At 50.5% G+C, this 27,489-nt stretch overlaps 1 protein-coding gene across 12 annotated transcripts; it reads right to left on the bottom strand.

The window, feature by feature from the left end:
- Positions 1 to 51: 51 nt before the first annotated feature.
- CCDC136 (coiled-coil domain containing 136) lies at positions 52 to 27,489 on the bottom strand. Of its 12 annotated transcripts, XM_033432522.2 has the most exons (19): positions 26,562 to 26,720; positions 25,671 to 25,778; positions 23,888 to 24,142; positions 23,730 to 23,804; positions 17,594 to 17,917; positions 15,258 to 15,369; positions 14,508 to 14,676; positions 14,118 to 14,258; positions 13,639 to 13,797; positions 13,189 to 13,359; positions 12,593 to 12,778; positions 10,823 to 11,017; positions 10,131 to 10,358; positions 8,136 to 8,636; positions 7,540 to 7,761; positions 6,181 to 6,462; positions 5,201 to 5,515; positions 3,283 to 3,389; positions 330 to 393 (listed from the first exon to the last, which is right to left on the bottom strand). In XM_033432522.2, the coding sequence occupies exons 1-18, from the start codon at positions 26,617 to 26,619 to the stop codon at positions 3,288 to 3,290; spliced, it is 3,603 nt and encodes a 1,200-aa protein (XP_033288413.1). In that variant the 5' UTR covers positions 26,620 to 26,720; the 3' UTR covers positions 330 to 393; positions 3,283 to 3,287. The 12 variants fall into 12 exon arrangements, with proteins under 12 accessions (XP_033288416.1, XP_033288412.1, XP_033288415.1 ...); XM_033432525.2 differs by lacking the exons at positions 3,283 to 3,389; positions 26,562 to 26,720 and adding an exon at positions 27,468 to 27,489 and having other exon boundaries at positions 52 to 393; XM_033432521.2 differs by lacking the exon at positions 3,283 to 3,389 and having other exon boundaries at positions 52 to 393.

A 27,489-nucleotide genomic window follows, 5' to 3' on the forward strand; every position in this document is an offset into this window, starting at 1 on the left:
GTTCTGGTTGCGCTGTGAGGTAGTTAACAAATAAAAAGCCACAAAGTCTCATGTGATTCAGCTGATGTTTAATTACAAGGAACCCAGGTTCTTACACGAGGCAGGAGATGGGAGCCAGCAGTTCCCCACAACAAGCCTTTCCGGCCTGAGTGGCTGAGGCTAAGGAGATGGGGACACATGGAACACACGGGTGGGGTGGGGGCTCTGGCACAGTGTGTCCTGCCCAAAGCTGAGGGTAGTGGCCACTGCGGATCTGCCTCCTCGGCTGGCCCAGGCCTGCCATCACTCCACGAGGTAGGACTCTGTCTCCTGCGGTCGCATGTTGGGTAACACATACAGAGCCACAGCTGCAAGGGCCAAGAACACCATAGGCTTCCACATCCCAAACATGTTCTGTGGGGACCAAAGACAAATGGTGAGTGCCCAGCCTTCTGAACTCCTCCCTAAGCTAGAGATCCCCTGCCTTCTGGTGCTGGAGAGATACCTCAGAAACATCATCATGGTCCAGTCTCTCTTATCTCCTGGGTAACCGCTGCAGACAAATGTGGGCTTAGTCCTGGCACCACTAGGTATCTGGAACAACACTACGTGGATGACCTGAGCTGGCTGCCTGTATTCATGCCCCGTGAGGTGAGAAGAACCAGCTCCTGCGTGTAGGAGCAAACTCAGAAGCAGATTTCAGAGAATCCAAACGGTTGCAGCAAAGGATCGGATGCCACGGCAAGAAAAAGAGGGTAAATTTGGGCCCCTGGGAAATGCAGCAGCATCATTAAATGCTTGACGGAGGAAAAGTGAACTCAAGAGGATGATAAGACTGTGGGGGAGCGAAGAAAGTGCACCAGAGTACAGCAAACAAGAGGTTCTTAGGCAGCCCAGACCGTTTGTGGAGAATGATGTCCTTGAAGGAGACTGAAGGAAGTTGGTCACTGGCCCAGGGAGGCAAACACCAGGGTCATTAAAACACCTCCTTGGAGAAAACAGGAGAAGTAAAGAGCAGGCTGATGGCAGCCTGCTGTACAACCATTTGTACGTGACTGATAAGCTGGATGAGGGCCTGGAGAGGAACACTCTAGAGGCTCGCCCTCACCTGTAACCTGGGTGAAGATAAGAAGGTGGCTGGTCACCCCTGAGGATGAGGTGAAGCTGGCTGCAAAAGTGAGTACTTTGAAACCACAGGGTCAAGATTAAAAATAAATGCAAAGCTTCATAGGTGAGAACAGTGGACAATGGACTAGATCTAATAGAGATGAATGGAACATTCTGCCTTGGATCCAAAAAATCAACTGCAGGCAGAGAAAGGGGAGAGAACGCTTAGCATATGCAATGTGCAAAAGGCTTTTATAAACAATACATGAAATAAGTTAGCAATGTGATATTAGTTAGCAGAGAGCTAACGTGATCTGAGGCTGCACGAAGAAGCTGCTGTATGGTGTCTTCCTACTTACTTGGGAGCAACCAATGAAGAGAGACGATAAGGGGAAACAGGATTGGAATTTTATCTGATGCTAATATTAAGTCCTTAGAATCTGATTCACAATTTACTGGCTGTATTACATAACCCCTCTATGCCTTAGTTTTATCACACGTAAAATGATAGCTACCTCAGAGGGTTATTGTGAGAATTAAATGAGTTAATACTTATCAGATGATTAAACAGTGCCTGGCATATAGTATGCATTATGTAAGAGTATGCTCTTTTTATTATTTATGTGGTGTTTTATCATTTATAAAGTACCTTCATATAAATGAACTCATCTGTTCCTCACATGAGGAAGCCAGAGGATTTATCATCCTTTCCTTACATTTGAAGAAACTAATGTTCAGGTTATGCATTTTGCCCACTGGGACTAAGCTCTAAGAAACAGAGACAGACTCACCCAAGGTGTCTGCCCGCTTGTCAGCCACACTTTCTACTCTACTCTGCTGCCTCAGTTTCTGGATGGGAGCTGCATGCTGGGCCGTAGCCAGGCTCTGGGTATAACAGGCTCCTCCAAGAGGACGCTTACCCAGGAGTTCCTTCCTCTCACTCTGGTCAGGCCCGGCTGGGTTTGAGTTGGTGAAAGGTTATGGCTGAATGCTTTGGGTCTCATCCCACACAGACCCAGAAATCTGGGAGTGTACAGGGAGGAACAGGTACAGGGAGAGACCCCTCTCACCAAAGGAGTTAAAGACTGACCGTGGTGAGTAACTGGAATGTCTAAAAGAAGAAAGGAGAAGGGTTGAAGAGGAAAAAAAAAAAAAGTGAGGAGGAAAAAAGGCAGGACAGAAAAGGAAATAGTGATAAATGCTACCCACAAATGCTCCAGCAGTCACTCTGAACCTATGCAGTGAGCCAACTACACTCCATTTACAGGGATGTGAGAAGAGAGGGTGGGGGAGTGGGAGTGGCAGGGGGAGCGTGGGAAAGGAGCCAAAACAGGCCAAGAGAGAATAGTTTATGGGTCTGGAAGGGTTCTACCTTGGGCCATGAGACTACATTCTGCCTCCTGAATTTGGTGCCCTGTTGACAGATCAGATTACGTGGACTGGTGCCCAGAATATATCAGTTTGGCTCCCTGAAAACACTGCATTTCTGGTTAGTGGAAACTTCTCACCAATACCACATTCTCTCCAGAAAGCCTAGCTTGGGAAGCCAATTACAATAGAATCTGACCCCCAAAAGGGATGTGGCATTCTTGTTCTGATTTTTTGGAGACTAGAATCCCCAAACCAGAGAACTTCTCAGTAGAAAGTACATAATATGATAAGAGTTTGATGCCAAGGCTGAAGGACGAATCGAGGTTCTCCTCATACAGATGACCTTCGGGGATCACAACTCTCCAGACCTCCTCTCTCACCCAAGTGGGGAGGCAGTGATTCCTTATTCTGCCATCCTGGGTAGTGACCGTAGTGAGAGCTTGGCTCTGGGGCTAAACAAAGACAAAGAGCAGCCAGGCCAGCCTTGTAGTCAGACATCAGCTCATCAGAAGTAGTCGAGGGAGCTTTGAAAGTAGCCACAGTGCTGGGATCATTCAACTTTTTCCCAGCCAGAGTACAGAAACTCAAACTATGTCAATGGCGAGCATTCCAATTCCGTGCAAGTTAGGGAGACATTCTCTGAGATGTTATGGGCTTTGCAGTAGCCCAAGGAAAAGCCAGGGCTAAAACTCAGACCTGACTATCACCTGTTGTAAAATGGCAAAAGCAAGAAGCAAGCGGCTCAGAGAAAAGGGAAAGTGGAGAGGCCAGGGCAACCTGCACCCTCCCTCTATCCCTCAGAAGGAGGGGACGCAATACCAGTACCTGCGTTAGGACGACGTCTCAGCCCACCAGCACCAGAGCAAAGCCGATATGACCACCAGGCCTACGAGAGGCAAGGAGAAGATGGGGGGATTGGGGGCAGGGGATGGCTGCAACATATCAAATGAGAAAGAGGCACGAGGAGAGACCAGAGATGAGAGATGGTATAAAAAGACATAAACACGTGAATCCAACAGATAATGAAGATGATAAAACAAAGGGAAAAGGGAAAGAGATCAAGAGGTTAAACAACAGGTAAGCGAGAGCAGCGGTATTTCTTCTCCGCTACTCGGGCCTGGTTCTTCCCGTGGGTCGCCTATGGGAGATGCAAAACTGCAAGGGTTAAGCAGCGGCGTAGGTCCAATTCGGGGCCACATTTTTGGCTTGTCATATCCCTCTTATATCTTGTCAAGCAAGGGTTATCTGCACCTAGACCCTTCTTGTAGGTCAGTAACTGGAAAAGTGAAGCTCCAGAGAGCAAAGCTGGGCCTTCCGGATGAGCAGGATGTCTACTTTGCCTGGGTCACTCTAGGAAGGGCAGCCTCCTGCCAGGCCACCTGTCCCTTTGTTAGCCGCGTGTTCTGGCTGTGTTCCACCAAGTCTCAGTGTTCTGGGACATCCCCAAGGAGTCTGATGCTGTCGTTGTGAGACAAAACGCACTAAAACAAGCTAACGATGGAGAAGGGCGAGTTCTTGACTGCAACCATCTTCCAGGGAGAAAATGAATTTGCAGGCGGTAATACATATGCCAGCAGAGCTGCCTGTAAAAGATGCAGGACCCACTGAGGCAAAGGGACACCTCCACATGCAGACACAAGGAATGTACTTGATTGTGATGTAGAAAAATCCAGTTTCGTGTTTAGAAAGCTGGCACATGAGGCAAGGAAATCTATGAGGCTCTGAACCAGCATGTGGCAGGGTATGAAGAATTCAAAGAAATAGAACACTGGGGAAGGGGCTGTGGTTACTCCTACTTTTCACATCCTAAACAATGGTTCTCTGCCATGAGGTTGACAGAGAACTGTAACTGGGTCCTTAGCCAGTGCTGCAGACTGAACTGACTGAACTGCTGAAAATTCCAGATAACTTCGAGATGACTGGGGCATCCCACCACAAGAGACTTATTTTCTTCCCCTGTGTTTAAAAGGACAGAAAGAACCTGTACTGCAAACTGAGGACTTATTCAGGTTCTACTCGAACCCTTCGGAAATCAGAGCCCCCAGTTAACTTCAACCAGGGCAGAGATTCAGCTAGTTATGTTCCTGTATAGATGTACCAGTTGTTAAAATACAGAAATATTTTTGTACAGTTGGTACATTACCCAGGATACTCCCACCCGACCTCTCCAGATCCGGTAACTAAGGGGTCAGACCTCTGGCTGGTCTCCCAAGACCGGCCAACGGCTCTGCTGTAGAGACGGAAACATTTTATCACTTCCGATCGGCCCCGGCCCCCACTCTCATGCCCTGTAATATTACATAGAGCCCGGCAGGCGACAGCAGCCTCTCCACACCCCTCACGGCAACAGAGGTCAGCCCTAATAGGGCACCTCGGGAAAGCAGGACTGGGTGACTTGCCCAGGCTGACAGAAATGCGTGGTGCGGTGCTAGCGGAGTGTGAAGAACCCTCCTGAAGTGAGTAACGAGGGTTATTACCACATAAATGAAAGGAGGCAGGACTCCGACCGGCACGCCCCGGTTCCCAGAGAAGGTGCTTTCTGTGAGACAGTTCCACAGCCTTTCCCGCAGAGACTGCTCTCTCCAATCCCACCTCCACCTCCATTTTCCCCAGTGCGACGCCTCAGAGCTTGCTGGCCTCTACTCCTGTAGAAGTCCATCCAAGGGCTGGGTCACACCTGAACGCTGGGCACCTGCGCCCAAGAGCCCATTCCCCACATGATCCTGCCTTTGGCTGTGGTTACCTTTTTGCTCTCAGAAGGCTTGAGGGGGTTGCTTCCCTCTGAAGCTTCATCATCCTCCTCCCCTTGGTCGTTGCCTTCTTCCTTACCCTCCTGGCTGTGGAACTCTTCATATCTCTCCTCCTGGTCTTCTTTGAATTTAACCTCTCTAGGACCTGATGGCTCAGAAACTAGTTCACCCCAGGACTCCTTTGTTTTGTCCTCAATTGCCTCCGTTTCGTCCTCAATTGCCTCCTTCGTTTCCTCTTCTATTTCCTCTTTCGTTTGATCGTCCAAGGCCACGTGGCTGGCCTTGTAGTACAGCACCACCTCCAGACTCTGTGGGGCGGAGGCAGTACAGGATGGGGGATGCTGTTACCTGGAAAGATGACTACCCTCATGACGATGCTTAACTACCTCAAGAACACGCTGCTTCCCACAGTGCACAGACAGCACCGTGTCCTGGGACTGAACTGATGTCCCGCGCACAGTGGGGAGGGTGGCCACACCCAGCCTCTCTGGACCCGTACCACATCTATCTGGCCATTAGCCATTTCCAACCGCTCCCAGAGCTAAAGATTCTGCACCTCAACTGCTGCTTCCTACCCTTGCCTGGTGACCCCCCATTTTATCCAGTCCTCTTCCACCTATATGTACACAACTGCTTTGAGTAAATCCCCCTCTTTCCATCCATTTGGTCCTTCTCTTGGGCATGTGACCCAAGAAGAACAACAGGGGCCCCAGAAAATTGCACTGGTCTAACTGAAACAGTCATCCAGCCTAGGGGCTCCAGGTCTGAGTGGTCTGTATTCCACTCTCCCCTTGACCTCACAGGAAAAGGGAGTACCAAACTGCTATTAAGATAGAACTACTCTAGACACATTAGAGATCCCAGAAGCTTCTCTACAAATACCTCATCTGGTCGGAATGGTGGTGAAGGTGATTTTCCTTCCTAGGATCCCCTTTAACTTTCTGCTTATCTGGCTACCAAGGTTACTACTCACCTTTCTGGTCTCACAGCTGACCTCAGAACTCTCCAGGCGTGGCTCGGCCACCTTTTTACTTTTAACCCCATTGGCATTCTTATTCATGTTCTTATTGCCATTCGTTCCCTTGGTTTCTTTGGTAACAGAGGACCTCTTCTCTTTGAGCTGGTGAAGCTCTTCCTGGCAGCACTGCAGCTGCCCCTCCAACTGCTCCTGCACGGCCAGGAGCCGCCCCCGCTCATCCACGCTAGCCTGGTACTGTAGCTGCAGCTCCCGCAGCTTGGCCTGCAGTTCTTTGATCTGTTGGTAGTGGAGGCCCAGTTATCCACAGCTGGGCCTACGTGATCAGCCTGGCCCCTGCTTCAGAAATCTCCCTGCTAAAGCCCAGGGGGACGTAGATCATACAGAAAACATTAAACTGTTGAAAATGAGCCTCTAAAGCAGTTTTAGAGGCTCTCCCTAACCTGAGGCACTTGATGACTTACAGCTAACATGATCAAAAAAGGATGACTAAAATTATGTTTTTACTGTGAACTGTCAGGGGAATGACAAAAGGGCTAACCCCTTCTGAACCGTGGGGCTTTATTACGTAGTTGTTTTTGATGGGAACTCCTACTTTGCCCAAGCTATTTCTCTAATAGGTACAATCATTACTATAGGAACTGTGTTGTATACTCCTGAGACTGGACCTGGGCTCCTGCACCTCACCCTGGAAACGGAGGCAAGTGCCAACCCTGCTCCCTACTCCCTGGTTTTGTCTTTCCTGGCTTCTGGCAGCACATCATGGCCTCCTTGGGCAGGTCCCAATACTAAGCAACCTAGGCCCACGTGTTTCTTGCTCTCTGAGCCTCTCCCATGCGTACAGTGACCCCCACTGGACAGAGGACTACTCTTCGTCAGAGACGATGCCCTCCGTCCCATTCCTAGCGGATGCACAACACTCTGCTTGGCATTATGAGAGATCCAGAAGAAGACACAGCCCTGTCCTTTAGGTGCTTACAATCTAGTTGAAGAGAAGAGACAAGGTGGAATACACACAAACTAAAGAAAATTGGAGGTAAAAAAAATACAACTCTATAGAAGTGCTCTAGGACAAAAGAGAACAGATGTGGCAAAGGGGAAAAAAAAATCATTCAAGGAGTCTTGATGATCAGTAAATCCCAGCACAGCGGGCGCCTGAGAAATGTCCATCAGTGGCACAACAGCCTGCCCAGCCTCTTGGGGTTCAGCCCCTGCTCTGTCCCTCTGACCAGGAGGAGGGCAACTGTACAGAGCTGGCAATGAGCTCCTCTCTCTCTCAGCCTCTCTGAAAGGGCTCCGACCTCCTCTGGCTCTAGGGACTCCTACCTGAAACCCTGCCTCCCTGGTAGCAGTTACCTCGTGCTCCTCATTTTGGGAGGCAACAGTCTTCTCCAAGCGTTCCACGCGCTCCTTGAATTCCTTCTCGCAGGCATCCAGCTCTTCCTTCGGCCCTTTCTGCTTGTCTAGCAGGTTTCTCATCTGCTGCCGCAGCAGGTCGTGCTCCTCCTGGCTGAGCTGGTACATGGCCTGCACTCCCTGCAGCTTGATCAACACCTTGGCAACCGTGTCCTCAAAGCGCTGTGGAGGGCAGGGGAGCGATGACGGCACCCTGAGGAGCCCCTGCACTCCACCCACTCTCTTCGCTAGGCCCTTTCTTGGGTAAAAAACAATGGCCACAAGGATCTGAAGCTGCCCGGGGGAATCCTGTATTTCTTCCCAGAAAGAGCACCATGACTGTGTTGATGAAAAGTCCTGAATCTTAGACTTCCATCCCGATGGAGCATCTCCGTATGAGGCGGGCAGAGTACCTCATTTATTTCCTGTAAGTTAGTTACCCTGCTCAGCTCTGAGCCCACTGCCCACTTCACCTCTTGTGCCCTTCCCCGTGACTTCTCTCTTAATAAGACAAGAACCTTCTTCCCCTATCTGACCTGACATCTGGTTACTTTTACCTCCATATCTTCAGGATCGGCAAGTTCGTCGTCCATGCTGCTGCTGACGTAACTCTTGTGACAGGTGTCAGAGCTCCTGCTGGTGCCGTAACTCCTCTTATAGGCAATGCTGCTGCTGCTGCTGCGGTAACTCCTCCCACAGGACTCCCCAGTACTGGTGCTCCTGTCATAGCTCTGGAGGACGCTCTCTTCGCTGGCCTGGCTGCTGTTGTAACTCTCGTGACAGCTCTCGTTGTCATCAATGTTACAATCTCTGCGACAGTTCTCGTTGCTGGTGGCCGTGGTCCCATAACTCTTCTTGTAGGACTCAAGGCTCATTTTCACAGAAGGGGACTGGACTTGGAGCATGTGCATTTCTTCCAGGCAGAGCTGCAGGTCGGCCTGCAGCCTCTTCCGCTCCTCTAGAAGCCGCTCCTGCTCCTGCTGCCGCAGCTCCTGCTCAGCCTCACTGGCCTCGTACAGCTCCTGCAGAGCCTGCATCTGGGCGATGATCACCTTTGACTGCCAGGAGTGGGCGGGGAAACAGCATCGTTACCCTAGACACTGCAGTCCTTCTAGCTGCACCCCTCCTGGTGCAGACATCTGAGAGCACAGGTCAGAGCACTGCACACCTTACCCTCCCGTCTCACCACAGCCTAGATCTTTGACTTTGCCTACAGGTAACTGGCATGTGTCAATTTTTTGCTCACTGGAGAAAATCTCCCTGGGACAGATAGTCCACGATTTCTGGCCTCCCATTTCTGCTGGTTTCCATATGCTCTGGTAACTTCCTATCTCACAGGAAGCAGCACTGAGTGGATCTCAAGGTCACTCGGGCTCCCTCCCCTTCCCTCTTCTCAGTCAGGTGTATCCATTATCCTGACCTCTGGGGCTCAGTCCCCTCCGCCACCCGCAATTCTAAAATCAGCCCTGGCCTTGAATATGAGCATATGAAGAACTTCTTCCTCAGAAGATGCAGACTTGGAATCAAGGTCTCACTACAAGTCCCTGTCGTAGTGAGGGACTCCTCCTGCCTCAATTCTGAATCTGGCCCCTGGGCATGTTTCCCAGGCCCTCGGGGCCTGGCTTCTTGGGAGCTCATGCCCAGGATGAGATCTGATTGGTTAAGGGAATATTTTATACCTGGTTCCTGGTGTCTGCTATCCGGGCTGAAATCTGACACCCCTGGAATCTGACCAAATCTCAGTTTGGACTTCCGCTATTCCCTACATCTATCTGCCTGTCTAGGCTAATACCTGAACAAATAGACTGAAATTAAATAAACTTCAATTTCAATGAATTGAAACTGTCTACCTGCTCTTCCTTGCCCCCACTGAGGCCTCAGACCAAATGCATCTCCCAACCCTGAACAGACTTGTCTAGAAATCTCCTTCAGTGTGACCTCAGAGGCATGACCACTTGCTGGTGCTTGAGAGCCATGGATTCTCTAGTCCAACGCCTCTGACCAGGCTGTTATTGCCACAAAGTTCCAATGAAGACAATGAGGTCAGTACCAAGAACCCCACATGCTGGGAATTCTTCCCTTGGAAATAAATGGACTCAGATGTGCCTCATGTAGAACGCCAAAAGGTTACAGATTTTGGTCCCTGGAAAGCTTCCTTCTCGATTACCACCGAGTTCATGAGGAAAAGATGGCATGTTTAGAGTCAGTCCTAAGGGATCCAAACAAACGCTAAGTTGATCTACTTCCAAATACGTCTGGAAAATGAGATGCTGAAGAGATTGAGTCAAATCATCAGGAGATCACAAGCTTCCAGGTCCTCTGGTTTCTAAGTGTTCACAGTGCTTCAACTGGGCATCCATCTGAGGGAGCAGCTAAGGCCGTACCTAAAGCCACATCTTAACGAGCCCCTGAGCGGCTGCGAGGGTGGAGCTCTAGCTTCATCCTTGCGCCTGGCAAAACAGGGCTTCGGAACTCTGACCCCTCTGTGGCGCCCCCTTTCCCTACAATGCTGTTGCCCCCAGAACTATCTCCCTGCCTCTTGCTATAGTTACCTTGTTATGACCACATTTTGAGGACTTAGGCCATTTGGAGTCCTTTGGATTCTCCAACACTTCCCGGAAATCAGACTCCTTGAAACGTTGCAGCGCTCCGTGCAGTTCTAATTGTTCTTTTAATACACTTTCTTGATTCTGTATCAGTTTTTTCTGCTTCTCCTGCATGCCTTGGTAGACCATCTGTAGTTCACCCAGGTCTTGTAACTTTGTAAGGAGCTCCTGACTCTGTGAGGCAGAGTGGAAGGAAGAGGGCTAGAACTGTGGTGGTTACACAGCAAGACCTCTGCCTCCTTCCTGCTTGGGACCCTTCCCTTAGGGGGGCTGGCTCTGCACAGCCCATCTGGGACAGGAGGGGAGTCTCTCTTTGGAGACCTGCTAGTTGAGTAGTAACGACCTCATATGTTTGGATGCATTTTGCAGTTTGCAAAGTGCTTTCAAGTGCATTTTCTCCAGACGGACTGAATATCTAAATATAAAATGCTGGACAGATTCCAGAGTATAGGATGTATTTTAAGATTTAGAGCCCTAATCAGCTATATTGAACAGTTTTGTTTGAGGAGGTTGGTGAGAAAGTAAGGAGTGGTTGGTTAAGAAGAGAAAAAGTTCCATCCCCACCCTTTTACTTCTCCCAAGTACAGTCACATCTGGGCAGCTCCTCACAGCTAGCAGCAGCCCCTGGCTGTGATTACCTTGTGGAAGAGACCAGATCTGGGGAGCGGGAACGTGAGCCTGTGCAGCTCTTCGTGCAGCTGGCCCTGCGCCTCCTGCATCCTCCTCTGCCTCTCCAGGAGCTCGCACTGCTCCATCTGCAGCTGCGCCATATCCTTCTGGCTGGCCTTGTACCTCTCCTGCAATTCTGTCAGTCTGAAGAGCAGTGCGTCACACTGTGGACGGGGCAAGGCGCGCAGGGGTGCTTACTCTGGGAGGCAGGCTCCCTGGCGTTTCTCTGCCCCGTACGGTCAGCAGAGCACTCCGTGTTCTCTTACCTCTTGTGATTCACCAGGGTCTCCCACCCTGTAGTCACCTTAGACTGATCACCCCAAGCCGCACTGCGCCCATACAGGCCTAGATGCTGAATGCAAACCCCAGCAGGCTGCTCAGGACTGAAGTTTGGCTCTGCTCTAAATTTTGCCTACTAGTTCTTTCTGAGGGCAGTTTTCGAGGGAGGTTATCAGCGCCCCTCCCTTCTCATTTCCCCACCTCCATTTCCTCTGGTAGATACTATTTTCCCACCCTGCAGGGAATTCTAGTTCCTGTTACTCTCCAGTTGTTTCTGTAACTATGCTCCTTACCAATAAGGACTTACTTTCATCCTAATTTTCCCCATTTTTGTTTTCATAATCAGCTTTAAGAATCTTTAGAGAAGTATGAGCTGTTGCTGAATTTGGGTTGAGAGGACTAAATCATCCCATGATTCCAAAAACCCAAATCTTCTAGTATCAAACTAATCTCAGTGTTCTTTTAGGAGAGGAGAAGAGGCTGGCTCTGTATGCCAGCATGCTTCTCCCTTCCCATAGTTTCTTCCACTAGGAGAGAAAGTGATGAGCAAGTTATGGACCCCCTGGACCTCTAAATGGAATGGGAGGGGCGGGGCGGGGGTGGGGAAGTGAGCCTGGCTGTAGAAAGGCAGGTGGACTATTGGGGCAGCCCATGTAACGACCCCAGTTCTGTGTCTTCTGAAGGCCTTTCCCTGGGGACATAGCCTACTGTTGGCTGTGGCAGGAGCTACTGAGTATTCTGGCAGAAGGCGACTAGCTCCACCGTCTTTTGGAACCTTGCACCTTCTTTGCATCATGCTTCAACATTTTTCCATTTCCTGTCAGTGGTCAGGAGCTGAAAGTACTCAACCAGGCTAACTAATAATGACTTGCATTTTATACACTATGGAAAAAAGGGTAAGTGAAGAAGGAAGGCCTTATTTATCACTACCAGGATTTTTTTACTAAAAGAAAGTGAGATAAGAGTAGTGTTCTGTTCAACTTAAAGAGGGTAAAATTCAAGTTTAACTACTCTGAAGTCACAGAATAAATCCTGAAAAAGCCTAGGTCCTTCTAATACCCAATTAGCACTCTGGGCACAGACCATGCCTTTTGACGAGAGCACCTACTATCTGCCTCAGAAAACTGGACCTTCTCTTTCTAGTTCTAACAATCATAGTTGTGTATATGGGCCTATGTATATGTTCTTTTCCACGAATGACAAGATATCACTACAGTTCTAACAATAAGGTATAAATGTCTACACAAATGAAATCATGTGTGAAATCTTCAGGTGTTCAGACTGGATCCAGAGGTATTGATTCTAACAGCATGGGGCTCTGCCTGTTTTCTGCCTTTCCACATACATCTGTGATTGGACAGGAAGTCCATCAAGCCTCTTGGTTGGATGACTTCATCTTTTGCCTCTATACCTCCTCTCTCCAAGGCTCAGGAGATCTCACCTCTCTTAATTACAATTACCTTATCAGCACACTTTCCCTTGTCCTCTGGGATGCACTGGGTGGTCTTGAGCTGCTGCAGCTCCTGCCGGCAGAGCAAGAAGTCCTGCTCGAGCTGATCATACATGTGCTTTTGCCGCTCCAGCGCATCCTTGCTGGTCTGGTACAGCCGCTTCATCTCCTGCAGCTGGGCGTGCATCTCTGCATTCTGGGGCAGGGGAGGCAGACCCCGCCATCATCCCAGAAGCCCCCACGGCTGCACTCTCTCCTCTCAGGCAGGGACTAAAGGGTCCTGTCCTTTCCAGTTCCAATTTCATCCCAGCAGGGGCCACCTGAGATGGACCAATCCCTAACAGGCTCTACACAGAGACCTGGGACTTCCTCTTTTGGAAGGTGGGGAAGGGAAGCGGCCTCCTTTTTACAGCTCTTTCTGATTTAAAATCGAAGGAAGCTGAGCGCATCGTGACCCTTTGAGATCACGTTTCCATGAAGCACTTTTTTATCTCCCTCATCGACAGCTCCTCCACAGAACTCCACCACCCCACTCCTCCTGTGGACTTGTCCTCTCATGGGAGGCTCTGCCGTGCTACGTTCTCCCTCACCTGAAGCTTCTTTTACCTTCTCTCTGCTCTCTTGGAAGGAGGCCACGATGCCCTTGAGGTGCTGCACCTCTGCCTCGTGGCAGCGCAGGCTGTCATGCAGCTGCTGCTGCACGGCCAGCAGCTCGTCCTTCTCACACATGATGCTCTGGTACTGCAGCTGCAGCTTCTGTAGCTGGCACTGTAACTCCTGCGGTGGAGGGGGCCTTGGGCAGTACCTCTGGGATCCTTAACCTACTCACGCTTCTGCTTGAGTCACTCTCAGACACAGACAGTCTGAGAATCCACTTCTCCCTGCCCTGCACTTACGGGTGTCCTCTCACCTAACAGAGGACTCGAGGGCGGCTGGAGTTCTGTACCTGTGGTGCCGCACAGGTGGCAGCTAGAGCTATTTCAGCACTCAACTCTTATCCCCCTCCCCCCAAACCTCTGGAACCTAAGTGGCCCCTCACCTTGGGGTCGTTGTTACCTTCTCACTCTGGCTTTCTACGACTGTGGGTTTCATATCTTTGAGCTGCTGGAGCTCAGCCTCAAGTTGTAGCTGTACCTTCAAGAGCTCATTCTGCTCATCCTGGCTAGCATCATACTTTTGCTGCAGGGCACAGAGTCTGGTCCTCAGCTCCTCGCCCTGCGGTGGGGAGGATGTGGGAAGAACGGTTACTCTCGGGAATCAGCAGACCCCTCTCCAGACCAGAGTGGTTCCTTTCCAGACGCAGACATCTTGAGGCACTCCCACAGGCCTATGGTTTAGTTTCTTTTCTGCGGCACACACTCGATAACGACTACCATTTCTAGAATGCAATGCTGTGTGATTTCTCCAATTGCTCTCTGGTTGCAGGGCAGGAGTCAGCAGAGCACAGCCTTCCTCTGCGTTCATCCTCCCCGGAAATGGCGACTCCATGTAGGCCCTTCTGCCCTCCCCGATGCCCTTCCCCTGTCAGTGTTTACCTGGGTGACACTGTGGGAAGTCTGAAACCGAAGCACCTCATCCTGTGCACACTTGAGCTCCCTCTGCAGCCGCCTCTGCTCCTCCTCACTGGTCCGGCGATGGTGCTGTAGCTCTTGCAACTCACAACTCAATTTCTTACACTGTGTGGGAAACGCAACAGGAAGGAGGATTTACAACAGGTACCATAGGCTCTCTGGGAACAGGCTTGGGCAGAGTATGTCATTCCTTTTACCGGAATATTCAGTAAAAGGCAAGCAAGTGAGACCCTGGAGTCCTATCTCTTGCCACAGCACCTGCCTCCTTTGTCAGCCTCGTGTCTAAGGAGATGCTGCGGCCACAGGCCAGGAGAAGGTGGGAGCAAGGCCGTAAAGGGGCCTGCCTTTCCCTACCTTGTTCTGCATGTCATGCATCTGCTCCTCAGCTCCCAGCAGCTGCTGTCGCAACAAATGCATTTCAGGATCAGGCTCCAGGAAATCCTCTTTTGAAGTCTGAGACCCTGCTGACTTCATACTCCCTAGTGCTTGGGACTCCAGGCATCTTTCTGTTGCTCTTAGTGTCCTGTAATCCAGAACCCCAGAGTCACGTTTGGGAGAGAGCTCTGCCCGGCATCACCTGCCAAGTGTGCTTGGTCCTGATGTCTTCATTTTAGGCAAAAGGAGCCTTCTATAGTGAATCACCTCTCAAACACACCTAGGAGATTATAGAAAAAGTCCCCAGCACCTCAGTCTGCAAAGGCATGTCTGGCTCTGGGAGACCCTAAGAGTACTAATCCAGTCGGGCTCGAGGCTGGGCCTGGAGTCACGCCAGCTCCAATCTGGCGGTAATATACCATCAGACTGAATCATGCCTGGGAGGACAACAAAGGAATTGCTTCTTATCTGCTCTAGGGCAGAGCAAACCAGACCTAATGCCTAGAATGGAAGAAAACTAAATTTTAGAACTCACTCAATTCTAGTCCTGAGACATCTGGGTTGGACCCCAAGACCTACTTCTTGGCAGCATCCGTATCCTTTGGATACCAGGGAAAGGACCAGCTCACCAGGACCGGAGGGAGGCTCATTAGCCTGGCATCTGCCTTCACCAGTTCTACTCAGGGAAAAGCCCAGTCCTAAAGAGCCCCGCCAGCCTCCAGGCTGTACCTCTCACTCTCCAGATCCGCAAGCTGTCCTGTGAGGCTACTGTTGTTCTCTCGGAGGACCTGGTACTCCTCGTTCAGGAAGCGGTAGCGGTCCCGCAGTTGCTGCAACTCTTCTGCAGAGGACAGGCAGAGAGGTGAGATCCCAGGGAGGAAGCAATGACGACCAGCCCACAATTTTCCTGCCTAGAAATCTGGCTGCAGAAAGCTGAAGAGTTTCTTTTTCTAAAGACAGATGAGATACCACATGCAGAGGCTTAGAAGGTAGGGCCCGGAAAGTTCCGCACCGCAGTGAGTCTTTATCCTCTTTCAGTTAGCTGCCCTTCTTTTCAACTTCCCAGAAGATTGCCCTGTGTGCCCATCTTCAAAACCCCAACCAAGGGGTTGGGTAGGGGTGGCAGGGGGAAAAACACCAACCAAGACAGCCTTGAGATTTTTAGGAGCTTGCGAGGGTTTCAGTAAGTTTTTGGTTTACTGAATTTAAAGTTTCCATTCAACTGTTTACAGTTAGTTTCCTCTTACACTTTTAGTACAAAAAGCTGAGAGTGTTAACTGCCAGATGTCATACTGCCAGTGCCGGGCTTTCAGAGACAACCCAGGCATCCTTTTACTTCCTTTATTACCACACCAAATCCATCGGCCTGCACATGGCCAAGAATTCTTTCTAATGATCTTTTATCTCTGACAAAAAAGCCCACCCCGACCAAACCTACAAATCCTCCATCCGCAGGCATCAGCAGAGATCTGGTTGAAATGTCCCAGCACATGTCCCTAAGTTCCAGATACCAATACTTTTTAATGCTGTGATAATAGAAACACCCATATCTGTTTTGTTTCTTCATGATTAAGAATTATTTCTCTCAGAATACTGCTGATATTTAGAGAACACTAGCTTGCTCGAATTAGAATACAAGGCCTATCTTACCTGCTTTGAGATTCAACACCCTGAAATTCACTTCTAATGTTCCCTCTTTAGTCCAATCAAAAGTCCTCGGCATACTCCAGATTATCATAGAAGGAAGGAAGGAAACTAATCTTTAATGAAAACCAACCACGTGCTAAGCATTAGACTTGATGAGTCCAGCCTCGGGTTCAGTTGTATGTGAGTGCCTTCAATACACTAGGCATTTCATTTAATCCCCCAAATAGTCATATAAGGTTTTCTTTCTTTCTTTCTTTTTAAATAAACTTTTAGTTTTAGAAGAGTTTTAGATTTACAGAAAAGTTGCAAAGATAGTGCAGAATTCCCCGGGAGTGTTCTCACCTAGTTTCCCCGACTGTTAACATCTTCCCATGGGTACATTTGTCATGACTAAGGAATGAACACTGGTACTTTACTGTTAACTAAATTCTATACTTCATTCAGATTTTTCTACATTTTCCCTAAGGTTCTTTTCCTGTTCCAGAATCCCATGCAGCTATAAAGTTTTATTAATCAATTTTTATAGCTATGGAAACTGAGGTCCAGGGAGATAATAACCAGGCTATTTATCCTGCTAATTAGCAGAGCTGAGATTCTGAACTTGGGTCTGTTTAACTCCAGCCCAAGCGTTCCCACTGTGCTGGCCTCCCTCTCCTAGTACACCAGCCCAAAAGTGCTTCTGAGAGGCCTGCTACAGCTGGGAAAACTTGCAGTTCTTTGATTCCTCGTTGATTGCCTCTGCTTGACCTGGCCTAGTACAGGGCCTCGCATTATACCTAGATCATAAATCTAGCCTCAGAATAAAGGCAAACGCTCTGATGTCATGAAACCTAGCAGCTAGCTGGGAGACTGAGCAGAGCTCTAAGCTTTTGAGGACTCACGTATTACTGGAAATAACCTCTGTTCCTCTCCAGCTGTCTTGTGCTCTGGTTTGCTGCCCCCTAAAGCTTCTACTTGGGGAGGACTAAAGGAGGCTAAAAATTAGCATTGTGGGCATTCTGGGACTTGGGAGCAGGACTGGGAACCCCTCACCCCAACCCACACAGAAAGTGACCCAAGCAAAGCACCATGATGCCAGGGCAGTGGGAAGCTTTCCAAGGTGACAGGCCCCTATACGCCCACCCCAGAAATGGAAACTTTTTCAGGAAGGGCTTTAGCATAGGCAAATCAACAAATGCCCAATGGCTCTCTGAGGAAGAATTCTCAGGGTACAGCTCCATGGTGCTATTTCTTACACCATTACAGACTGGTTATATGACATCAAGTTTTTCTCTCTTACAGTCTTGAATCCAACATGGAAGCTTTTTCTAGAGGCTCCCAATTCATGATCTAAGCCCACCTTCCACCATCTTCTTGCGTACTATTTCCCTCTGCTTGATTTGACTGACAGACCAGGAGGAGGGCTGGCTTTCTCATACCTTGCATCTCAGAGAAATCTGAGAGACTTAAACTATTGGATACGTCAGAGTTCTTCATTTCTATTTCTGCACGGAGGGAGGTGATCTCCATCTCATACTCTCCTCGGATGCGCTCCATGTCCTCGAGTTCATTCTGCATCCGGCAGAGATCCTCCTGCAGGGAGGCTATGTCACTCTCATGTTCAGTCGCAGAGTCCTCCGCTGCTTGCCGCAGATTCTGGATCTCAGCCTGGGCCAAATGCAACTCCTGTTCTATTTCCTGAAGTTCACTTTCTTTTTCATGCTCTAACAGGGAAATCTCCTCCCGTAGAGACCGCAGCTCACCTGCAAAGCCCAAAGACGATCTTGAGATGATCAGGAGGACAAGAGAACTAATCTACCATATTCTAGAAGCACAAAGGTAAAGGCAGACTTATTTCTTATCTGGAAACTCCCGACAACCTGCTCTCTACCCCATCAGAGAAGTATAGCTTCACCTGATATGGAATAAAGGGAATACCTAAGAAGAGAACAGAGTGAATCTATGTAGCAAGGTGCAGTAGAAAAGTAGATCTTGAGGTTTGGCATCAAAAACAAATTAGGCTCCTCCAAACAAAAAGTATTAAGTGCTTCTATGAAATCGCCTGACAGTTAAAGACCAAACCTAATTTACAGCATTTTACTGATGCCCTGAGTCTTTCCAAAAAGCCCCTTACTAAAAAAATTTACACAGACTATTCTCATCTATTCAGTCTGGGAGCTTAGAACTCACAGAGCCTCAGATCTCCCATGAACTGCCTGTGTAAGTACTGGTCCCAAAACAATGTGTATTTAGAGCTCACAGCTGAAATTCAAATATAGGTTCATCTCATGAGAAGCAAACATGGGAAAATAACCTAGATGCCAATCAATAAGGGATAGCTTAAACTGAAGAAGGTAAAATAGAATGCTGGCAGCCATTTAAAAGAAACTGGCAGATCCATAGAGAAGACATGAGAAAGTTTCCATAATATACTAACTAGGAAGAAAAATGAGCTGTAAAATACATGGTATTATCTTATTTTTGCAAAAAATATTCATATGTATAATATATAACACAAATATACAAAGACATAGAAAAAGATCTGGAAAGATATATGTCCTAAACCATACAGCACAGCTGCTTCCGAGGAATGAGACAGCATGTGAGAGGGGCTTTTACTCTCCACATCATATATATCAGTGCTGTCTGACATTTCACAACAAGCCTATATTTTATAATAGGTTTTAATTTACAAAAGAAACGTGTCAGAGCTCTCAGTATCCGTGGAGCATCTCAAGGTTTCTGGACAGACGTACCCATCCAGGATCAGGAGACTAAAAGTGGAGCGAGAGTAAAAGGCACTGCCACCAACAGAGAATTCAAAATTTGGGAGTCAGGATTCAGGAATTAGTGAGGATTGGATTGGGAGGGTCAGGACCTTCCCACAAACTCTTTGCAAGGCACACTGTCCCCATCCCTTGCCCCCAACTCCTGTTCATTCTACTCACCCTTCAGATTTCAACTTTCCCTAGCCTCACCCCCAACCTCCTCAAAAAATTAAGCAAAGCCCTCCATTAAATGCTCTCATAGCCCCTTGTACTTTTTACAGTGTGTGTGTGTACATAAAACGTTGGTCTCCACTTGTAAGCTTCATGAAGACAGGAAACATGTCTGTTTTTCTCACCATTACAGGTTCAGGATCTGCCAGAGAACCCAGCATAATGCACTCAATAAATATTTGCTGTATTCATGCATAAATGAGGCAGGGATACATCTAGTCCACACACTTTTACTGAGGACCACGGGTACAGAATTACATGTTCGGGGTGGGAGGGAGACTCAAGAGGGAGGAGATATGGGGATATATGTATATGTATAGCTGATTCACTTTGTTATACAGCAGAAAGTAACACACCACTGTAAAGCAATTATACTCCAATAAAGATGTTAAAAAAAAAAGAATTACATGTTTGGGTATTTTTTTAAAAACTAGAACAGAACATGGAGGTTTGAGAATAAAAATTTGGACACACTGCAGACATAAATGCTGAGCGGGCCAGGTGTCTCGGAGGCGAGGGTACGGGGTGGGAGTGGCACGGGGGTAGGTCTCCTGCCAACCTTACACGGGCGGCTCCAGCCACATCTTTGCCAGTCTCTCCTTCTCTACAACCATCCTAGCTGTCTCCTCTCTTCAGTCTATTTGACAAGTATTAATTGATCACCCCTGTGCCAAGTCCAAACATCTCCACTTAGATTCTCTGACTTCCTTCCTGTTTGAAGGAAACAAAGCCCTTGCTGTTTCCACTACTGAACGGACACACAAGTCAACCGGCCATTAGGATAAAGGCCTGGGTGGGTTTTCTGTTGGAGGGCGGACCAACCTCTACTTCCCCACTTTGCCCTCAATGTTCGGGTTCAAAACTCCCTTAGGTTCTCCTCTGGGGTCTAGCCCTAAAAAATGACATTCTCAGATGCACTGGGGAACGGAGAAAGGTCGCGCTCTGCCTCAGAAAGCTCTTAACTAGAAACACAGAGGGGCGGAGGGGTGGGGCTTGCAGACAGGCCCCAGGGAGGGTCTTATCGGGAAGATGGACGGGGCGGGCCGGCTGGGAGGTGGAAGGGCCTGACCAGGGTTCTGAAGAGCTGGCGCCGGTTGACAGTGAAGCTGGGGCCGTCAGGGCAAGGCCGAAGACCCGGGGAGGGGGACACAGTGAAGTCAGTTCTCACTCACTGGTTATGGCCTCCATCTCGCCGGAGTCTCCCTCCTACCCCGCAAGTGGTCTCTCTGGGGGGGCCTCCCGCCGCCAGCCGGTCCCAGCCCCCAAGGGGCTGCGGCGGCCGGAACGGCCTCTCAACACCAGCTACCTCTGAGGCCGCGCGCGCCCCCTCTTGGCGGAAACGGGCAACGCACGTGCGCAAGGACTCCGTTTGCTCCAGCGAGGTGGGGTTTGGGCGCCTTCACCAGACCCGCAGCCCCACCCCCATCCCCGCGCTCAGATGAGATCCAATGCTCTACTGGATCCTTTCCTCCATCAGATCAACATGATCTACTGTGACCCATCCCCCCAAAACCCAAACACCAGAAGCTCTCCCTTGACTTCATTTCCCTTATTTCTCTGCTTCTCTTCAAGACATGTCTGCGGGAATTATGGGTACTCACCTTCTCCATTTCACCTCCCCTTTCCTCTTCGATCCCGATACAATCAGGCTTCTATCTTCACTGAAATGTCTCAGAGCCCTCCATCTCGCCAAATCCAATGGCCATCTTACTTGACTTAGCAACTTCTGACACCACTGATCACTGTCTCCTTGAAGCACTTTCTGCTCTTGGCTTCCAGGTCATCAGATGCCTCAGTAGTTCCTCCTACCTCAGTCTCTTGTTCATTTCTCCTCCTCTATTGGACTTTTAAATTCTAGAGTAGCCCTGGGACTAGACCCTTTTCTCTCCTCTTTCTATATCTCTCCATGTGATTTCATGGTGATCTCCCTTGGATTCAAATGTCATCTATATGCCAATGACTCCCAGATTTATATCTCCAGTCCTGATTTCCTCCCTGGTTCTAGATTCATATACCCAGCTGCTTCCTTAATATATTTACTTAGATGTCAATAGCCATTCCAAACTCAACATGTAGAAAACGTGTCTTAAATGGTTCCTCTAGCCCCAAAATTTGTTCCTTGTCAAGCTGTCCTCATTCCAATAAATGACACCACCATCTATTCAGTTTCTCAAGGTAAAGTCATCTTTCATGTCTCTCTTATCCCCCAATCCAATTCAGCAAGTCCTGAGAACTCCAACTTCAAATTACATTCTCAATCATCTCCATTTCTACAGCACTGATCCCTCTAATCCAACCAATCACCATCTCTTGACTATTGCAGTTATTTGCTGACCAGATTCACTGTTTTGACTCCTTTCTCTTCATCCAATTTCCATACAGTAGCTGAAGTGCTCTTTTAAAAAAGTAAAGTGGGGACTGCCCTGGTGGCACAGCGGTTAAGAATCTGCCTGCCAAGGCAGGGGACACGGGTCCGAGCCCTGGTTCGGGAAGATCCCACATGCCGGGGAGCGACTAAGCCCGTGCGCCACAACTATTGAGGCTGCGCTCTAGAGCCTGCGAGCCACAACTACTGAAGCCCGTGTGCCACAACTACTGAAGCCCACGCACCTAGAGCCCATGCTCCGCAACAAGAGAAGTCACCGCGATGAGAAGCCCACACACCGCAACGAAGAGTAGCCCCTGCTTGCCACCAGCCCGCGCGCAGCAATGAAGACCCAATGCAGCCAAAATAAATAAATAAATAAATAAATTTATTTTAAAAATAAATTTAAAAAAAAAATTAGCCAGCCTCCAGCCCTGGCTAATACCCTCCCATGTTTTTCCACTATACTTAGAATAAAAGTCAAACCTCTCAGCTGACCTATAAGGCCCTCTGTAATCTGAACTCTGCCTGCTTCTCAGAACTCTCTTACCCAAGTCCTCCACATGCATTTTGCTCCAGCCACAACAGCCTTTGTTCTGTCCCTCAAACACATGAAACTCATTCTTGCCTCTGACCTTCTGCAGTTGCTGGTTCATCTGCCTGGTGTGCACGTCCCTCAGATCTTCCTCATTATTCAGGTCTTAGCTCAAATGTCCTCTTCTCAGAGGACTTTTATGACTACCATATAAAAAATAAACTGGGCTTCCCTAGTGGCACAGTGGTTGAGAGTCCGCCTGCCGACGGAGGGGACACGGGTTCGTGCCCCGGTCCGGGAAGATCCCACATGCCGCGGAGCGGCTGGGCCCGTGAGCCAGGGCCGCTGAGCCTGCGCATCCGGAGCCTGTGCTCCGCAACGGGAGAGGCCACAACAGTGAGAGGCCCGTGTACCGCAAAAATAAAATAAAATAAAATAAACTTCCATCTTACCCCATCTCTCCATATCATATTGTTATATTTTCTTCATAGCATTTATTGCCACCTGAACTGGTGGTGTTTGTCTATTTTCTGCCTCTCCCCATTAGAATGTACTCTTCATTAGGGGAGGGATCTGGTCTATCCCGTTCACAGCAGTTCCTCCAAGTATACAGGCACTCAATAAATGGTTGACAAAACATTTAAATTAGCCCTATTTTACAGTTAAGGAACTGAGTCTCAGAGAGATAAAAGTGACTTGCCCAAGATCACAAAGCTTGTTATGTGGCAGAGCTGGGCTCAAGAATCTAGGTGACCTGAGACCAATGCTCACACTCTTTTCCCTGAGCAACATAGCTCCTGCAGTTTCTCTCCTTCCCCTCCCCTCCCACCTCAGCCTGTTTATTGTCTACTTTTCCTGCATCTACCTTTGCTTACATCTTCTTTCCTTTCTCTTTCCCTCCTCCTCTCCCACCTTGGCTTGCTCCTCTCCAGGCCTGCTTGCCGGCCTCCCTTTTTTTTCCATTTATACTTCTCTTTTGGCTTGATCTCAGTTCTCCCTGGAGAGTCCCTGCAGTTTTCTAGGACAGCTCCCAGGAACCTTCCAAAAGCCCACAGATGTAACAAAACCTGCCTCTTTATTTGGCGGCGCAGTGGAATGTGGGACGACTGCCTTGCTGCTTCCCAGACAAAGGCACGTGGGTGTTAGAAGAAAGGGCTTTTGGGGCCACCAGCTCGGTGTTAGGGAGCAAAAGAAGCATTCTCATCTGCCTCCCTTAAAAGATGCAGAGAGTCCCCTCCAGTCACTTCTCATTGGCTCACTGATCTTCCCATGATGCCCTTGGAGGGACAGGCAAAAGCAATCTGGTTTGGAATTCAACCTTGACTACCTACCTGTGGCACTGACCAGGAGAACAAAGAGAAAAAGGGATGCAGGTGTGAGGGGGAGAGACTGAGGAGAGAAAAAGGAGAGAGCCCCGGAAAGGGGGTGAAATGGGAGGGCAAGAAAGGGAAGGAGGGGGAACAGAAGAGCCAGTTAGAGGTGCAAAAAGAAAGGAAATTAGGTAAAGAGGAGGATGGAGAGGCAAGGAGAACGGGGCAAGAATAGTAGACGAAAATGAGGAGAAAGTACTGCATTCGGTTCCGATGGTCTGCTATGTCTGCTATGCCTCAGCCAAACCCTCAAGAAAAAAGTACTTGGATGACCACCTGCCCTCCAGTCCAAGTGCTAGGACTTACCTTGGAGCTGCTGAATCTGCTTGGTGAACACCTCTGCCTGCTGGGCGCTGGCCAGCCGCTCATCCTCCAGGAGCCCTGCAGTGACGGGGAAGCTGGCATCAGGCCTGGGATCCAGTGCCTTTGGGCCCAGGCCCTCCGGCCCCATCACAGGCACTCACCCTGCAGCTCCAGCGAGTCGTCCTCATGCTGCCCTGCCAGTTCCCGGGTCTCCTCCAGCTCTGCCACCAGCTGCAGCACCTGAGCCCTCAGCTCCTCCAGCTCCGTCTCCGTGAGGCTCAGGCCCCGGTGCTTGCCAACCGACAGGGAGCCCACGCTGCCACCTTTCTGCACTTGATCATCCTCTTCTTCCACCTCTTCTTCCTCTTCTTCCTCCTCCTCTTCCTCCTCGTAGAGAGCTGGGAGTAACACTTCCCCTAGGAGAGACCCACCCCCCGCCACCAGCGAGTAAGAGCCAACTTCCTTTCCACAGGCCTTAGAGGGCCCTCCAACTCACTGTCCCAGGGCAGAGATGGTATAATAGTGCCACCTGGTGTCCCCCAAAGAGCCCCTGGGCAGGACGTGCATGCATGAGGAGGCTTCAAGTGTGAGAGTCAAGTTTGGAGGTAGCCCATCCCCCTCCCGGGCCCTTTCTGGACCAATGTTGCCCCTGGTGGCCTCCAAGTACTGCCTTCAGGCAGACTGGGCAGCCAGGTGCTGGCTCAGCTATGTGAAGCTGGCACAAGGATACCTGCTTCTTCCATCCTCGTCTCTGGGTAGCAGGACAAGTAGTCAAGAAAGATTCAGACACTGGGTGTATCTTTAAGCCAAATAGGGCAAGAATTATAGTTTGGGGGTTTGTACAAAGTTTACAAATGGTCCGGGTGGCTTGTGAGAAATTAGCCTTTCCATAATAAGTAAGGGTTGCCTGTCAGCAGGTAGAGAAAGAGAACATCTGAATGAAATGACTCTAAATGTTTTATTGGACAAACACTGGGGCCCTTTCAAATATATTCTATCAAATAGTCTTTTTGGAATTTTCTACCAGGTCCACTTTTCTTTTCCCTGCTGAGTGTCAGGAGATCTCCCTGCTGACCACAAGGCAGTTTTAAGGGGGAAGTCATAGGTTGTACTTGGGTGTAAAAGATAGCCTGACATTTTAACGCGTTAAGAAACTGGGGTGTGCGAGTCCTCAGCCTCTGGCTGGCGAGCACGCCCTCCTTTGCTGCAATGCAGTTCCTCTAAATAGAAAATCTTATCTGGATGGCAATAGTTTGCTTTGTTTTAAAATTTGGAATCTCTGATCTTTGTCCAATAACCACAGCCTAAGGTTCATCTGGGACCCCTTGCATCATCTGTCCCCCTTGGGGGAGCAGGATCGTCCATATTGAGTGTGCATAGGGACCCTTCACAGGAGTCCTGGAAACAGGACCAGCATCCTTCCAGGCTCCTTGTGTTGGTGGGGATACATGTGTGTTGGGAGGTTGGTTGGCCTTCTCACCAGCCCTGCTCCCAGGCTCCCTCTTTCAGGCGGTAAGATAGCCTAGAGAACCAAAGCCACAAGGCTTCCATTTGAAATTAGTGGTGGTGGCACCAGAAAGACAATTCACATGCTCACTTCCCTGCTTTTCAAAATAAGAGACAGCTTGGGATCTGGGTCTGGAGGCAGTGAGAACAAACCCCCTGCTGACAGGCTGCTTCAAAGCTCTGTCCAACAAGGCCTCTTTCTCTGTCTGGCAGCTCCCCTGGGACACACAACCTGGTTACCTGGTGATTAGGACTCCAAAGGGATGTACCCTGAACTTCCCTCAAGCCCTGAGCCCTGAGGAGGGGTGGAGGGGGCTGAGCTGAACTGGGGGGAAGGGTTGTGTCCTGGCTCAGAGTTTTGGGGGTCAGAGGGAGGAAGGAGAAGTGAAGGGAAATTGGGTGAGGGGGATGGAAAGAAAGCTTTTTGGGAAAACTCACCCTCCATAGCTTGCATCCCCCGCCGTTCCAGGGACCCCCAGCGTTGGCCTTTCTTCCTCTCACAACCCTCTGATACCTCGTAGGAGCCTGAAGTGGTCACTGTGGGTCCTGTGAGAAGGAAGAAAGGAGGGATTGTGGGATGGTAGGGGCGGCTGGGGAGCAGCTGGCGGGGGGAAGGGACACACCTTCTAGCCCTTTGGAGCCCTGGGTTTTTCATCCCGGTGGAAGTACTTGGCTCACTCTGCCAAGAGCTGCAATTCTCCTCCCCAGGCCGCCCCTCACGCTGGGTCTACGGGGACACCGCCCTGCACTGCCCAACGTCTCCTGCACCCCCGTTCCAGGCTCCTCTCCCTTGCACAGGCATAAAGGGTGTGTGTCTCTTTAGCCCAGAGGGGACAGGGGGGAGATGGGCAGGGATGGCAGAGGGCGCGACCCAGTACAGAAGAGGCTGAAAGGCTGAGGTGGAAGGGGAAGGGGTTGATGGCGGGCAGGGGTCGTGTGGGAAGGGGCTCTGCACCGGAGCCGCTCCCCTCCCCTACATTCTCTCCCTGGACTTCGTCCACCCCACCCCCGCCCCGCGCTCAGAATAGTTGGGGGTCCGAGCGGGTGCAGGGTTTGGAGCCCCCAGGGCTGGAAGCACCGTTGGTCTGGAGAGACGAGACTGAGAGGGCTCAGGGGAGAGACTGCCAGGGAGGATGCGGCCGGTGTGAGGAAGACCCAGCACGGAAAGATGGAGACCGGGCCTGGGTGGGAGGCGGGATGGAGGGAGGAAGACTCAGGACGTAAAGGTGGGGAGCAGCGGAGGGCGGAGAGGACGTGGGGGTCTGGAGGGAGGAGAGATGGAGAAGAGGAAGGAGCGGCGATGGAGTGGTGAGGGAGGGGCGCTCTGACCTGGGCCCGGGCAGCTCCAACCCGCGGCGCCCGCGCCGTCCCCGGCGCCCGCGTCCATGGCCGCTCGCGCCGCCGCCGCTGCCCGGAGCAGACGACGCCGCCGCCGCTGCCGCCGCCGCCGCGACGCCGGAGACCGGAGCCGGATGCTCAGGGGAACGGAGGGCGGGCCGGCCGAGGGGGCGGGGCCTGGCTGGGCCACCTGACACCTCCCCCGCCGCCGCCCGGAAGTCAGCCCACCACCGGAGCTCCCGGACCCCGTGCCGGCGGGAGGGTACCGGGAGGCCGAGCGAGCGTGTCCTCGGACACGCCCCAAGGCCCGCGTCGAGGGAGCGACCAGATGCCCTGGTTTGGCAGTGGGTCCTGCTGGCAGTTGGCTGAGCTGGGAGACCGCTCTGCGCCATGTGTCAGGGTCCCGTCCTGCTCGGTGATGGGGGAGGAAAACCACAAGGATGGACAAATCCTCCCGGCCTGTTTTCTCCAAAAGCACGGATGCTTACACTCCCCTCGCTTCCTACGGAGCAGGTCGGAGCTGCCGCCCAGCTCGGCAGTAAGCGCGGACCCCCGGCCGCCGGCCCCAGCCTCAGAGCTGCGTGAGGGCAGGAGGAGGGAAACCAAGGCCAGGATACTCGAACCTCGGGGCCCTGATCCCTCTGCTGTCCCCGCGCCTCCACCAAGCCAGAAGCAGGGACCCTCTTAAGAGGGGCCGCTCCGTGGCCCTACGCAGTCCTTAGTGTCCGAAGAGCGCTTTTCTCCACCGCCTGCCTTCCCACCTGGCTCCATGCCCGCGGGGCTGCGAGCCATGACCCTCACTCAACCTAGCCCCTGTAGCCAGCTCACAGTGGGCACTGCTGATTTTCAGTCTCATGGAAGGGAGATGTGAAAGCTCAGAGGGCTTATTTCACTTACTTCATCATTCATTCAAGGAACG

This window comes from Orcinus orca, chromosome 9 (genome assembly GCF_937001465.1).
Source record: "Orcinus orca chromosome 9, mOrcOrc1.1, whole genome shotgun sequence".
In the NCBI taxonomy this organism is placed as follows: Eukaryota; Metazoa; Chordata; class Mammalia; order Artiodactyla; family Delphinidae; genus Orcinus; species Orcinus orca.